We start from the raw sequence: 15,497 nt of genomic DNA on the forward strand, positions 1-15,497 counted from the left end.
GGATGTGCTTCAGATTAAGACGAGCTAAAGTTAGCTCTGTGCCTGCCAAGATCGCTTATTTATACACGGAACAACGAGATACATACTCTTGTGACATGAATTAAATGATTCATCTCAAAGAAGTTACTTCAGTTACAATGTATCTTATTTCAAAATAAGAATCAAATGTTTGCATCAGATTTGGTGCGTTTTTCCCAAGGATGTAAAAAAAAACAATCATCATCATCATTATGAATCTGTCTCTAAAATCCATTATCAGTTCGACAGACTGTAAAAAGGAGAAACGGCCCTCAACTCCTTTAGCATTAGCCTGCTCAAACTATTTTTCCAATAGCATTATCCTCAAACACCCCAGATGTTTTCAACTATTGTCAAGCCATCAACTGTATTCAAGTCCAAGCCTCTTTAGTAATCATTCCTGAATGTACAGACAGTGTGCGAAATACGGGCGGGTCTGGGGGGGGGGATATGGGGGTGTCCAACCCCCCTGATGAGCCCATCAGACCCTTGGGGCCAAAGGTGCAGACACAAGCGCACTCTGCACTCTTGCTGGCGGTGTATGCGAGCTGGGCCAGCGGCACTTGAAGGGCCCATCGCCGGCAGGGATTGGGCGCAGATTCAGTATGAAAATACATAGATCAACATGGATGGAACGTAGGCCTACTACACCACCACAATTTAAGTAAGACATTATCATCAATCAGCTACTGCACAGGTGAAACCAGTGAACTTTTCCCGGCTATCCATGAGTTCTGAACAATGCGACTGATGATGCCCTGTCATACCCGTCAAGTGTCCCATTTTGGGAGGAAAACTATCACTGTAGCCACGACAGAGCGGTCATTTCAAAGCTGAAATTGATAAAGACCGAGGAGTGCCATGGGTCAGGAACGACGGAGTGGATTGGACCAACTCTATATCGAAAATAACAGAGCACGCAAAGTTCTGACGGGTGAGTGCAAGTTTTTCCCTCACTTATTACTGCAACTGATCACTTTAAGTTGTGGTGGCCGCTGTGCCATGTGTCTGTATACTTTTTGATGAGGCCATTTTTGTGCTGTAAATGTGACATACCGCCTTTGCTCTGCCCAATCCCGTCAGACCAAAATGCGCGCATTTGTAAAAACAGGCTCAGAACTAAAGATATTTCCATGATTTCTATGGCCTCTCTTATCGCGCACGCACTCTGTCTCTCTCTATCTCGATGCTGAGGAGCTCATGCAGAGCAGTGTCAGGAAAAGTCGGACATAGTCAGATCACGGCACTGGAAACAAGTTTCTTATCACTCTTGACTTTATGAAGGTCAGCCTTATATTCACAGAAAAAGATCAAAATTAGGAAATCATAAAAGACAAGCTTTAACCACGCGTAGCCTTGATCACAGCACGGAATTACAAAGTCACTGCCTTATCTTTCCCAGTTGTTGTGATCATTATGGAGGCTCAGACATCCTCTTAAGGCTTCTGATTAAAGTTGAGCCAAGAGACATGTGGTGTTTCTCTGCACAGTCTGTAGACTCCGAACAGAGCTGCAGGCCAAGGGCGATTCAGAGGAGGGGGCTCCGAGGGCTGGACCCCTCACACAAATGCACCCCAGCGCTCCAAAAAACACCAACAAGTACTAGAGACCAATTTGCCTAACAGCAAAACAAGGATGTGGAGGACGCTACACTCTACGTATGCAACGCTGTGTACAAGCACCATGTTAGACTTTTGTTTGCAGACTTTTCTTCTGCTTTTAATACTATACAGCCCCACATCATGATTCAAAGACTTTCTGAGAAGCTTCTTTAGCTTCTTTAAATTTCCTCACAAACAGGATCCAGCAAGTGTTTGTAAATGGTTAGATGTGCCACAGGTTATCCTCAGGGGTGTGTTCTGTCCCCCCTCCTGTTCATACTGTACACGGAAAATTAAGGAAACTGAACTCTTTTAATGTGAATGTAATGCAACTTTAAAGGCTGTTTTTTAGCGAGCCTCTTAACCTCTTCATTTGTTTGCTGTCTCACTGGACAGAATGGAGGTTGCCTCTACTGCTTGGAAATTATAATTTACAGACCCCGAAAAATGCCAGCTCCAGATGGATGATACACAGGTTTGATTCGATATTCCTGTGTTCTGATGGGACTGGATGAGACCTCAGATGTTGCATGTTTGGATGGACCCGTCAGTCAGCGTCATGAATAGTCATCTACCTGCTGAGCTGATGCATGCACGACCTTTACCAGACACGCATGCCCTTTCCGTCTGCTGTTCCGTGTCACAATTACATGACAAACTCATTCAGTAGCAGCAGATATGAGCAGTGAAGCCAGAGCAGGGGAACACGGCCACACTCACCTCTCCGTTGAAGAAGCAGAATATTGTAGCCACCAGCAAACCCTGAAGAGACAGGAACAAAGGTGTTATTAGTCTTCGCAAATGTAGGAATGAATGAAACATACAATTGTGTGTTTATCTCAGATCTTAGGACACAGATGATTACAAAATATTTACAAGAAAAAATAACGTAACATATTTACTGTTTCCATTACTTCTAAATTACTGACAAGTTTTCAGCTAATTATTTGCAAAATGATGAACACAATGGCAATGCATCGTGTTCAGTGACTGTGATAATCTTACTGAAACAGTACTCAATTTGAACCTCTTTATATTCTGAAATACAGTTCCTTCAGGAGTCCCCACACCTCTAGTCGGAAAACACAGAGTAAGACATCCCGGTACCGCTCCATGGAGACTGGGTTTCAAAGTAACAGGCGCCGAGTGAAACGATCAGTGAGAGGTGAGCATGATCTTTCCATTTTCTGTACAACTGGAGACAGCTGTGGAATATTTCCAAATCCAGATACAGAAAGTACTTTTCTTGCCTGTTGCTCTTCCCTGTCAATAAAAAGAAGCACCTTTTTGCTAGGGTTAAGGCAATAGTGTTAACCCTGAATCCTTGAGAGAGAAAATCCTTCTGAGAAAATTCCAATTTCCAGATATTAACAGAAAAGTACTAGAGAAATACTAAAAATGTGGTATCTGATGTTGCTACTATTTACACAGTGCGAGTAAATGGCGTTTTGAGAAGTAACAATTTCCAAAATGAGTCTATGAAGAAATGTTTACTCAATGCAATAATAAAACATCCTTTATGAAGTTTCTTTGTTTCTGGCTAAATGATGTGGAAAGAAAACTGCCCCCCAGTGTCCTGCTCTAAAGTGGATAAATCACTCTTAAATTAGGCCTGAAACTCACATCTCAGGTTTTTGTTTTTACTGCCTTATACCTTTCTTTGGGGTGGATTACAAGTGGCCAAACACATGTGGATACCTCAGACTAGAACCAATCCTACTGCATGCTCCCAGACAATCTTAAGGTATACTTTCTTGATCGCCATAGCGGAATTCGTTCTCTGCATTTGACCCATCCTTCAATACCACTGGGCCGGCCTGTATGAGCAGTGGGCACCGGGCGCCTGCAGTTAGCCGGGGACACGTCAGATGTGGATCCAGGCTAAGGGTCAGATTCACTTGGCCGGAGGATGAACCTATTGTCCATGTTTGCAATTGGAGCAGTTTGAATGGGCGGGCCTAACGCGCACAGACGTGACGACAGCTGAAGTCCAATTCACAAAATATAAACTGAATATGAACTGGCGAGAACGCAGAGGCAAAATCCTCCACTACTTCATCCATGATTAGCTGTGGCTAATAACTTATGTACGTGTCACTGTTGATTGAACTACAACATAGTGGCACAACGAGTGACATAAGCTTGTCAATTCTCTGTGATGGTCGTGATTGGTTCGGCCTCAGCCGCCAATCAGTCACTTGTTTACCGTCTATGTGCAAACCTTCTTTCACGCAGAAACGGAGTGGGTCTGGTTTACCAGGCTAACTAACCGCTGCACTACTGTGTCTTGGAGGTTAACATGCTGGTTGTGGAGGTCCTGATCTGGTGTGGTTACATGTGGTTACTGCCAAATTCTCTGAAACGCCTTCGGAGACGGCTTACGGTGGAGAAATGAATATTCAGTGCACGTGCAAATGCTCTGGTGGACATTCCTGCGGGCAGCATGGCAATTCTAACAACTTGTGACCTCTATGGCATTGTAGCACAGTGGTTAGCGCTCATGCTTCACAGCTAGAAGGTCCGGGTTCGATTCCCACCAGGGACGGGGCTTTTCTGTGTGGAGATTGCATGTTCTCCCCGTGTTAGTGTAGGTTTCCTCCGGGTATGCCAGTTTCCCCTACCACTAAAAACATGTACAATAGGCCAGGATGAATGATGTCTGTGTTTGAATGCATGGTGGTGTTCGGAGGGGCTGTTGCCGCAGATGTGTGCAGTCACAACAGCATCTCTGAAAACCACCAAGTATGGAGTGAATGTATCATTGTTTCATGTAGCGCTTTGTGACTACGTCTGGGAAAGGCGCTATAGAAATAAATCTGTGTGTAAAACAGAACATTTCCTGTGCAATATCCATGCGGTCTAAGCATCTTAAAATGCCATACCTGTGACCAGAAATGGATTATGTCGGCTCACTAATCCAATTAGACACTTCAAATAGTGTGAACACTATTTGAATCCCTATGTCACTGATCCTTATTCAAATAGTGTGAACACTATTTGAGAGAAATTGATCAATTTGGTATAATGTTTTACGTCTTTAAAGCTCTTGAAAAATGGGAGCAACAAAAGTGTTCTTCATTTATTTATTCATTCATCATTTATTTTCTGTTCAGTTTAGAGAACATTTATCAAGGTAAGTAAAAGAAGAAGTGTGTATTACATAGTGTACCTTCCTTAAGAAAACCATTCCCTCATAATAATAATTTTAAAAGTTCACTGAAACTGACCTGCTTTGTTCTGATTCTTAAGTGTATCCTCCGCAGTAAACAGAATCTTTTCTTTTTACAAGAAAATCAGATTCAGAGAAACAAGACATACATCAATAAACACATGATCTGCTCAAATCCTGCGGCTGGCTCGCGGCTGGCTCACAGACGACTGTACGAACCCAACTGCAATCAGTCACTCTGATTCTAGTGGGCTTCTCAAGTTACAGATGAGAGCGGCGCAGGAAGACTTGTGCCACGAACCCACAACAGGACGCACACACACAAACACACACACAAACACACACACACACACACACACACAAACAGCAGACCGGCACATCACCAAAGAAACAACTATCTCTACAGACTGGCACATCACTATAGAACCATCTCTACAGACTGACACATCACCAAAGAACCATCTCTACAGCCTGGAACATGGGCACATCACCAAAGAACCATCTCTACAGCCTGGCACATCACCAAAGAACTGTCTCTACAGACTGGAACATCACTATATAACCATCTCTACGGACTGACATATCACTATAGAACCATCTCTACAGACTGGCACATAACCAAAGAACCATCTCTACAGACTGGCACATAACCAAAGAACTGTCTCTACGGACTGACACCTCACCAAAGAACCATCTCTACAGACTGGCACATCACCAAAGAACTGTCTCTACAGACTGGCACATCACCAAAGAACCATCTCTACAGACTGGCATATCACCAAAGAACTATCTCTACAGACTGGCACATAACCAAAGAACTGTCTCTACAGACTGGCATATCACCAAAGAACCATCTCTACAGACTGGCACATCACTATAGAACCATCTCTACAGACTGACACATCACTATAGAACCATCTCTACAGACTGACACATCACTATAGAACCATCTCTACAGACTGACACATCACTATAGAACCATCTCTACAGACTGACACATCACCATAGAACCATGTCTACAGACTGACACATCACCATAGAACCATGTCTACAGACTGACACATCACCATAGAACCATGTCTACAGACTGACACATCACCATAGAACCATGTCTACAGACTGGCACATCACCAAAGAACCATCTCTACAGAGTGACACATCACCATAGAACCATGTCTACAGACTGACACATCACCATAGAACCATGTCTACAGACTGGCACATCACCATAGAACCATGTCTACAGACTGGCACATCACCAAAGAACCATCTCTACAGAGTGACACATCACCAAAGAACTATCTCTACAGACAGTGACATTGCCATAGAACCATCAATATAGGTTGGCACATCACCAAAGAACCATCTATACAGACTGACACCTCACCAAAGAACTATCTCTACAGACTGGCACATCACCAAAGAACCATCTCTACAGACTGACACCTCACCAAAGAACCATCTCTACAGACAGTGACATTGCCATAGAACCATCAATATAGGTTGGCACATCACCAGAGAACCATTAGTACAGTCTGGCACACTGGGCTGACACTGACCTGGTAGTGCATGAGGATGTGCATGATGTATTCGAAGACCTCCCCTGCCAGCCGGTTCTCTGGGCGCCAGGGGATGATGACGAACTGGATCCCTAAGAGTGGCACGAGGATGAGCGTGGCGCGCACCGCCTTCATGTACATGTTGGTCTCGGCGCGGTGCGTGTCCCGCAGCTTGGTCACCAGGACACGGATGATGTTCAGCAAGAAAAACAGGTTCACCTACACACACGCAAAACATAAAGGGTTTGTAGGGGCAGCATCCAACAAGTAAAATATAATTTGAACTGGATTTGCTGTAGTGTAGAAATGCTGTAGTTATTAGTTTCTTTGCTACAGATGAGGGTCAACAATAAAAGATAGAAATGATTGAACTTACCAGAAGAGCAGCTAAAATGGGCCCATGGATGGCGTACAGCAGGTGTGTCTCCACACTCATCCAACAGCTGCAACACAACAACACATGTAGTCAGGGGAGGTTTCATCCATCCCTATTGCACTCATCCCCATGTCACTGATCCCTATTGGACTGATCCCCATGTCACTGATCCTTATTGCACTGATCCCTATTGCACTGATCCCTATTGCACTGATCCCTATTGCACTGATCCTTATTGCACTGATCCTTATTGCACTGATCCCTTTTGCACTGATCCCTATTGCACTGATCCATATTGCACTGATCCCTATTGCACTGATCCCTATTGCACTGATCCCTATTGCACTGATCCCTATTGCACTGATCCTTATTGCACTGATCCTTATTGCAATGATCCTTAATGCACTGATCCTTATTGCACTGATCCCTATTGCACTGATCCTTATTGCACTGGTCCTTATTGCACTGATCCTTATTGCACTGATCCCTATTGCACTGATCCCTATTGCTCTGATCCCTATTGCACTGATCCTTATTGCACTGATCCTTATTGCACTGATCCCTATTGCACTGATCCCTATTGCTCTGATCCCTATTGCACTGATCCCTATTGCACTGATCCCTATTGCTCTGATTCCTATTGCACTGATCCTTATTGCACTGATCCCTATTGCACTGATCCTTGTTGCACTGGTCCTTATTGCACTGATCCATATTGCTCTGATCCCTATTGCACTGATCCCTATTGCACTGATCCCTATGCCACTGATCCTTATTGCACTCATCACTATTGCACGTATCCCTATTGCACTGATCCCTATGTCACTGATCCTCATTGCACTGATCCCTATGTCACTGACCCTTATTTCACTGATCCCTATGTCACTGATCTTTAATGCACTGATCCCTATGTCACTGATCCTTATTGCACTGATCCCTATGTCACTGATCCTTATTGCACTGATCCCTATTGCACTGATCCCTATGTCACTGATCCTAATTGCACTCATCACTATTGCACTTATCCCTATAGCACTGATCCCTATGTCACTGATCCATATGGCACTGATCCCTATTGCACTGATCCTTATATTGCACTGATCCTTATTGCACTGATCCCTATGTCACTGACCCTTATTGCACTGATCCCTATGTCACTGATCCTTATTGCACTGATCCCTATTGCACTGATCCTTATTGCACTGATCCCTATTGCACTGATCCTTATTTCACTGATCCCTATGTCACTGATCCTTATTGCACTGATCCCTATGTCACTGATCCATATTGCACTGATCCATATTGCACTGATCCTTATTGCACTGATCCCTATTGCACTGATCCTTATTGCACTGATCCCTGTCACTGATCCTTATTGCACTGATCCCTATGTCACTGACCCTTATTGCACTGATCCCTATGTCACTGATCCCTATGTCACTGATCCTAATTGCACTCATCACTATTGCACTTATCCCTATAGCACTGATCCCTATGTCACTGATCCATATGGCACTGATCCCTATTGCACTGATCCTTATATTGCACTGATCCTTATTGCACTGATCCCTATGTCACTGACCCTTATTGCACTGATCCCTATGTCACTGATCCTTATTGCACTGATCCCTATTGCACTGATCCTTATTGCACTGATCCCTATTGCACTGATCCTTATTTCACTGATCCCTATGTCACTGATCCTTATTGCACTGATCCCTATGTCACTGATCCATATTGCACTGATCCATATTGCACTGATCCTTATTGCACTGATCCCTATTGCACTGATCCTTATTGCACTGATCCCTGTCACTGATCCTTATTGCACTGATCCCTATGTCACTGACCCTTATTGCACTGATCCCTATGTCACTGATCCCTATGTCACTGATCCTTATTGCACTGATCCTTATTGCACTGATCCATATGTCACTGACCCTTATGTCACTGACCCTTATTGCACTTTTTGACCTTGCACTTGGGACAGAGTGAACATGCTAAAATGTTGTTGTTGTGCATGTATTCCCTTATGTCACACATGTTCACATGTTTGTGTCACAGTTTGAACTGACTGGCTGGTTCATTCCCTCTCTCACAGAGGGATTCTGTTCCAGATCTTTGCCCCTGGACTTGCGCCTTTTTGAGAAAAGGCTGTTGGTCTGAGTGTGTTCACAATCTCCTCTGGCAGTGGCTCGAGTCACGCGAGCAGAGCCACTGACAGATGAACTCCCTCATTGGAGGGGCCAGACCATACAGTACAAGACTTTGTAAATGGTTTGGCCCCTCCATCAATATCATCAACTCAGACAAAAAAAATCTATTTTCATTTAATTACAAAGCATTTGTATCAATCACATGAACTTGTAGGTACGTTCTCTAGCATTTCTGTGACAGTGACCCTGACCTAAGTTGTGAAATGTGCTTATAAACTTGTCCCCGCGAAAACTAGGAATAGGTTAGGGCCACAAGTACATTTGAATTGTTTGTATTTTTAATTTTATGCAAATATCAAATAGTTATCTACCGGACCCTGGGTGCAGAATCACTCACAGACGCAGCACACACTGGAACTCACTTGTCATCGAAGTAGGTCTTCCTGGCCACAGCGTGGATCGAGGCGGGCACCAGAGGGAAACCTGCAGAACCAGACATTCAGACATTCTTTCCCGAGTGGAGGGTAAATGATGAACGTCCTGGTCTGAGTGTGTTGGAGCATGCTTACCCCAGCCCAGCAGGTAGTACCAGTGCAGATGCTGCTCCTCAGCGAACACGGCCACCACGATGAGCGTGTGCAGGTAGATGCCCTCACACAGCATCCAGAAGTAGTTACAGCCCAGCATGTACATGTGGAAGAAGTGCAGCACCTTACAGCCCGCCTGCCACACACACAGTCAAAATGCCAAAGATGACATTGTGCAGACGGCTTTTAAACTCACTTGTGTTAAACTACAAGACATTGTTCTATAGATAAGTGGTTCAGCTCTGGGAGATCCCTATACGCACACTCCCATAGCCTGCAACACCCCTAGCTATTGTTTTGTTGTATCTACACTATAACCCTATTTAATGTCTTATGTGATAATGTGTCTCACACACATAAGTTATTAATTATTTAATTTATGGTGGTATGATGGTATTTATTTAGCCCCATTTGGATTTGTCATATAAATCATATATTTTCCCACTACGACTTGCGTTGCGGCACCTCCTTTGTGTCAGGGAGCTCGTCTGCTCTCACAAAGGTCACCAGAACCTCCAGGAGACAAACGACTTTCCAGTAGAGCTGATGACTGGGTACTTTAAACACATATTTATGCTCAAAATCCTTTTTTAATAAAGACAGACTAGCCCCGATGGCGTCACTGGAGAGCGGTAACCATGGTGACACACTGTAAATATCTTGGCTACAACTAGCCTATCTAAAATGCTCTACAGAAGTTATACATTAGCCTCAATCAATAATATAATTATATTCCTTCACCATTCGTCTGGAGAGAGAATCCTGACTGAACTTTCGATGAGGCAAATAACAAATGAATAACAGGAGCACATGGGAGACCGGGATATTTATTTCTCACTTTCTTTGCTGCTCATCAACAGATTATGCCACAAGAGTCCGAGCTAGCCTGGCATGAAGCCCGGAAGTCTGGAATGGTGGTATTAGGACGCAATTTCCACATCCAGACTGGAGGCGGGGCTAACGAGAGCGAACCAATCAAGCACGTCCTCCGCCATGATTGTTTGTGGTCCGCACGTGCAGTGGAGTAAATGTTCCGGTGAAAGTCTTCAGAGGCTTTAAGGACAAGTCCAGCTCATTTAAAACTGAACAAAGGGCACTGGGAACAGACCGTTGTGTCCCGGCCGCCATCTTCACAGTTTTGGTTCCTGCCCAGAGGAGCACTGGAGATGACGCATCATAAACCCTCGCCTCTCGTGCTATGATTGGCTCGTGTTTACCTTAATAAATCATTTTCGTAGTCCCTCTGGGGGTAATACAAGTGTTAATGAGGATGATTGGGGGTTGGTGTCACCAACATCCTGAAGAAGAAGCTAACAGGCTAACGGGCAAAGCTAACTGTGGGCTAGCACCATTCAAACAGCATTTACTGCAACATGCTACGACACCTGCAGTGCCGCTTAAGGCCTCTAGGGGCATGAGTTACTTAATACTGCTTTAAAATAGTCACAATGCAATGCCACTTATTTGAACAAACTGTAGATTACTTTGCCAAATGCTAATGAGGTATAAAATGTACAAATTCACCAAATGACCCAAACATACAGCCTCTGTAAACGCTAAAGTTAAAATAAAGTGAGCATACAAACATATTAGACACAATATGAAAACATTTCCCACCATGTAGCAACCAACACCTCACTTTACAAACAATGTCAGCTAGCTAACAAATGGCTTTAGCGTGCTAGCTCAAATCAAAGCTAACATTCAGATCAGTCTTTTGTTTATGGCACTGACAAAAGGAAAGCTCTCACTACAGAAATAACCCAGACACATATGATACTCCACACAGCTCTTTTTAAACAGCCGTGTGGAGTTCAGCTCATGGACGCTCACAACCTTTTTGGTTTTTGCATTGTGGGAAATTTGTGAGGGTCGGCTTTTTCCTCCCTGGTCATTTGGAGCCCAGTCCGAAATGGCCTGACCGCTGCGTGGTGCCCTCTGAAACAGTTTTGTCTGTGCACAGTGTGTGAGCAGAGGAGGTTAAAGAAAAACAAAGATTGGAACAGTCCTTTCTCCAAAACAGGAGCGTGGTGTACCCTCCAGAGCTTTTCAAATGTCAGCGCACCGAGCAGAGGCCACGGCTTCGTCTGCAGAATTCAAACTGAGATATTTTTAAATGTTTTGTTTGACTATTCACCCATCCATCCATCCATCCATCCATTTTCTTCCGCTTTATCCGGGGCCGGGTCGCGGGGGCAGCAGTCTCAGCAGAGATGCCCAAACTTCCCGATCCACACACACCTCCTCCAGCTGTTCTGGGGGGACCCCGAGGCGACACCAGGCCAGCTCGGAGACATAGTCCCACCACCGTGTCCTGGGTCTTCCACGAGGCCTTGTCCCACTAGGACATGCCTGGAACACCTCCCGCGGGAGGCGACCAGGAGGCATCCGAAACAGATGACTATTCACTGTGTATGAAATACCTTTAGTTATCGGCTCTCCCTGAGTGTTTCTTTAGAGCTGATGGAACAAGTGGATCTCTCCATTATCAACAAAGTCCTATCTAATCGGATCTTGTTTTATATCATTATATTAGGCTTTCTTCTACACCCCAAAAGCTTCATGACTGGAGCTTACACCCGATAGGCCAGTGTAACGCCTCATTTGAAAGCTAAGACCTACAAAGCAGATCTGTTCCCTTGTGTTGTCACCTTTTTTACGTCCTTTTTTGCCTCAATTTTGCCTTTTTTTTTTTTTCTTTTCTTTTTTTTAGAGTCCTCCAAGCACTTGCATTTCCATCGGGATTAATAAAGATTATATCATGGGACATTTTTTTGGTTTTGTTTGGTTAGTCGCACAAAGAAATGAAAATGCTGTAAATATAAATAAAGACGTCAAAATACTAATAGAAGAGATGGTTTGAGAAGAAGGAAGTGAGGGTTGTGCCTTTTCCCCTTTCTGAAACGGCCTATTGACATTATCATTATTGCTATTGGGTCGTTTGTAACATGGTAATAAAGTGGCTTTGCTTTGGGTAATGTTATTTTGGACCATACATGTGTAAGACCTTGTGCGTACACTATGTTCACATAAGACCTACTCGACCCATGTCCCTTCGATTTTCAACAAGCTAATAGAATCACCAAAAGCAGTGCCACCAAAACGCACACGAGGAGCGTAGGAGCCCACGATGGAGGTGCTCGGATCCAAAACACATACGACTGACATGACCCAGCCACATGTGCGTCACTATGGCAACGAGCTTGATCTGCCACATCCAACAGTGCCTCTAAACACATTCACTATAGAACTTTGGCGTGGCTAACTTCAGCAACAAATGACAAGTATCCTAGCTTAAAGGGGCTAGATGCAAGTTAGTAATGTTATACTCACTACTGCCACCTCAGGTCATACGTGTAACTGCAGCTTCTATATTAAGCTCGTGCATGACGGCACTTCGGACCCAAAGTAACATCTTTTTGAGTGACAGTGCAGGATTTCAGAGGCAGTTGTGGTGAACAGGTCTGAGCTCATTCTACACATTAGGACATGGCTGGAACATGTAGGGGGAGGAAAATACATTCTTTTAACATTTTTAAACTCCGTATAGTCCCTTTATATTAGCCAACAGCAACAAAACTTTTGCAGACTTTGTGTTGAAAAACCTGCGATCATTGCAATTTTCACTGCACGACAGATGCGCGGGGAGGCAGAAAGATCGCATGACTATTTTAAAGTTGTGCGATATTTCTGCCTCCCAATGCGTCAATCAAAATTCATGCCAAAATTGTGTCTGAAACCGCAGAGTGTAAGCCCAGCTTCAGGGGCTAGCTGCCGAGCTTTGCTAACAGCCAAGTAATAGATCCAAAAACTGAAGAATGTCAGCCGCCCAAGCCAAAGACAAATAAACATTTGTGCATCTGCACATCCGAAAAAATGATCCATGTCCATCATAGGAAGTGATTTCAGACTAGACCCAACCTGAGCATGGGTTGAAGTTTGTTTTAGTTGTTGATTTTGTCATTCCTGTTTTTTGGGTTACAAGTTGATATATTGCCTTGTATGCCCCATTGAAGAGCTAAGTGGAGGATGTCTCCTGTGGTCACATTCGTCTTGTTTCTGGCCTTTGCGCTCGGACGCTGGAGAAGCTGGCGGAGAACGTGCCTTCCCTGAGTGTTGTATGATGGACGAGTGAAAGTGTGGTTTGGAGCCTTCAGAGCTGGGCAGGACAGGACATCGTTGTGCATGTGCTTGTTGATCAATGGGCATCAGTGGGTCATGAAAAACAGTTTCATTCAGATTCACAGTTTTGGTTGGTCGCAGATGTTTGTCTGTAGATTACTGGCATACCTGTAAACATGAGGGGAATGTGTGTTGCAAGTTTTCTTTAACCTAATGTTTTCATTAAATATTAAGACAAAATTGACCATATTTTCTGTGACAAAATCTGAGGTTTGATGGAGGTTCTGATCTAGGTTCAGTCTTATGTGCCCAAAAAATGAGGTCAGTCAGTGACTATCTGAATATACTGACTGACCTGGAGATTCCATCAATGGAAATGTTCCAAGATGACAATGCCAGGATTCACCGAGCTCACAGTCACAGTGTGAAAGAGTGGTTCAGCAGCAGGAGACATTTTCACACATGGATTGGCCGACAGAGTCCAGGCCTGAACCTCAATGAGAATCTTGGGAATGTGCTGGAGGAGGCTTTGCTCAGGACAAGATCTTGGTGGAAAATGACTGCAACACTGGGTGGACGTACTGTAAATCTTAAGGCGAGACGTGACAGGTGACAACAGATATGTACGTCAATGTGGAGATTTTTTTAGCTAGTTTTCCCCTTTAACATCTAAGTTTTCATGTCAGATTCTAAAAAGACCAGATTTACCGCGTACGATGCTTATTTTATGACGTTTTGTCGCTAGCAAGTCAGAGATTTCCACGAAGTAACTACAATATTGTGTCGCATAGGCCGGTTTCCCACACTTATTTATACACAAATATTAGCACGTTTGGTATCCATGTGTAGCATGAGACAACAGCTCCACGTTAGTCGCTCCTACAGACTCCAACCTTTTTAATATGTCGGTATGGTTGTTTTTTTCAGAGGTATTATTTCATATTTAATTCAGCCTAGTTCATTCACATTTGAACAAATGAGGAAAAATGTAGATGTTTTTTACACTTATAAATAGCTTATTCAACAACAAAACAAGATCCAAAATCAACCTAACAAATCAAATTAACCTTCACAGAACCCTATAGGCACTTTTTGCATACTTTGACATTTTCATTTTTCTGGCATTTTTCTGCGTTTACTGGATGTTCCTCAAATCTGCCTCAGGATAATCCTTTTTGTTGAAGTTCATTTTGGCTGTTTCATTTTTTTTTTTACATCCCAGAGCTGGGTTGGAAAAAAAAGAAATCACAGCACCCTAAGGCCCGAAACCTGGCCTCTCCTTGAAAATCACTATACTTTCAAATATTTTCTACTTTGAAAACTCAGACTCATAGATCTGTGGCTGCTTGACACAAACATTTGGTATACACGTGTGAGTTTTTTAAGTATAAAAAATATGCAAGTATAGTGATTTTATGGCTATTAAAAGTTGAGCCCGCGTTTTAGGCCATTGGGTGCTGAATTGAGTTTGAAAGTATAATCTGAGGGTGAAATCTGGGCCTGTCCATTATTTTTTGAATACCGAATTAGAATTATGCAGTTCTACACCATGTAACAATATCTACTACTCAAGACAACTGATTGACAGTGGCATTTTTATGTACTCGTAATCATTGCTCAAGAAGAAAAACAGTAAAAACAAGACCCCAGAGACGCACATTTATATGAAGAAACCAGTGAGTCAGTGTTTAAGCTGCTCAAGACATTAGCATGCTACCGGTTAGCATTTAGCTCTGACTTCTTCAAGAGAAAGCCCTGAACCACACTCCAAACATCCAGCCTTGGATACAACATGTGACAGAGGTCAGAGCTGTTACTGTATTTCCTCAGTGTTTATAGATGTGAGCAACACATGTGTTCATCGTGGTTGACAGTTGCTAACCGGTAGCATGCTAACATCCTGAGCAGC

General features: G+C 43.6%; 1 protein-coding gene across 1 annotated transcript in view; it reads right to left on the reverse strand.

The window, feature by feature from the left end:
- Window positions 1–15,497, reverse strand: part of calcr (calcitonin receptor) — a 137,162-nt gene that overhangs the window by 8,954 nt on the left and 112,711 nt on the right. Inside the window, exons 14-18 of the mRNA XM_079570544.1 lie at window positions 9,449–9,602; window positions 9,302–9,362; window positions 6,724–6,790; window positions 6,348–6,566; window positions 2,340–2,381 (exon numbers count right to left, since the gene is read on the reverse strand). Coding sequence (XP_079426670.1) covers window positions 2,340–2,381; window positions 6,348–6,566; window positions 6,724–6,790; window positions 9,302–9,362; window positions 9,449–9,602 — 543 coding nt within the window. The remainder of the gene's footprint in view (window positions 1–2,339; window positions 2,382–6,347; window positions 6,567–6,723; window positions 6,791–9,301; window positions 9,363–9,448; window positions 9,603–15,497) is intronic.

This window comes from Gobius niger, assembly GCF_951799975.1.
Source record: "Gobius niger genome assembly, chromosome: 14".
In the NCBI taxonomy this organism is placed as follows: Eukaryota; Metazoa; Chordata; class Actinopteri; order Gobiiformes; family Gobiidae; genus Gobius; species Gobius niger.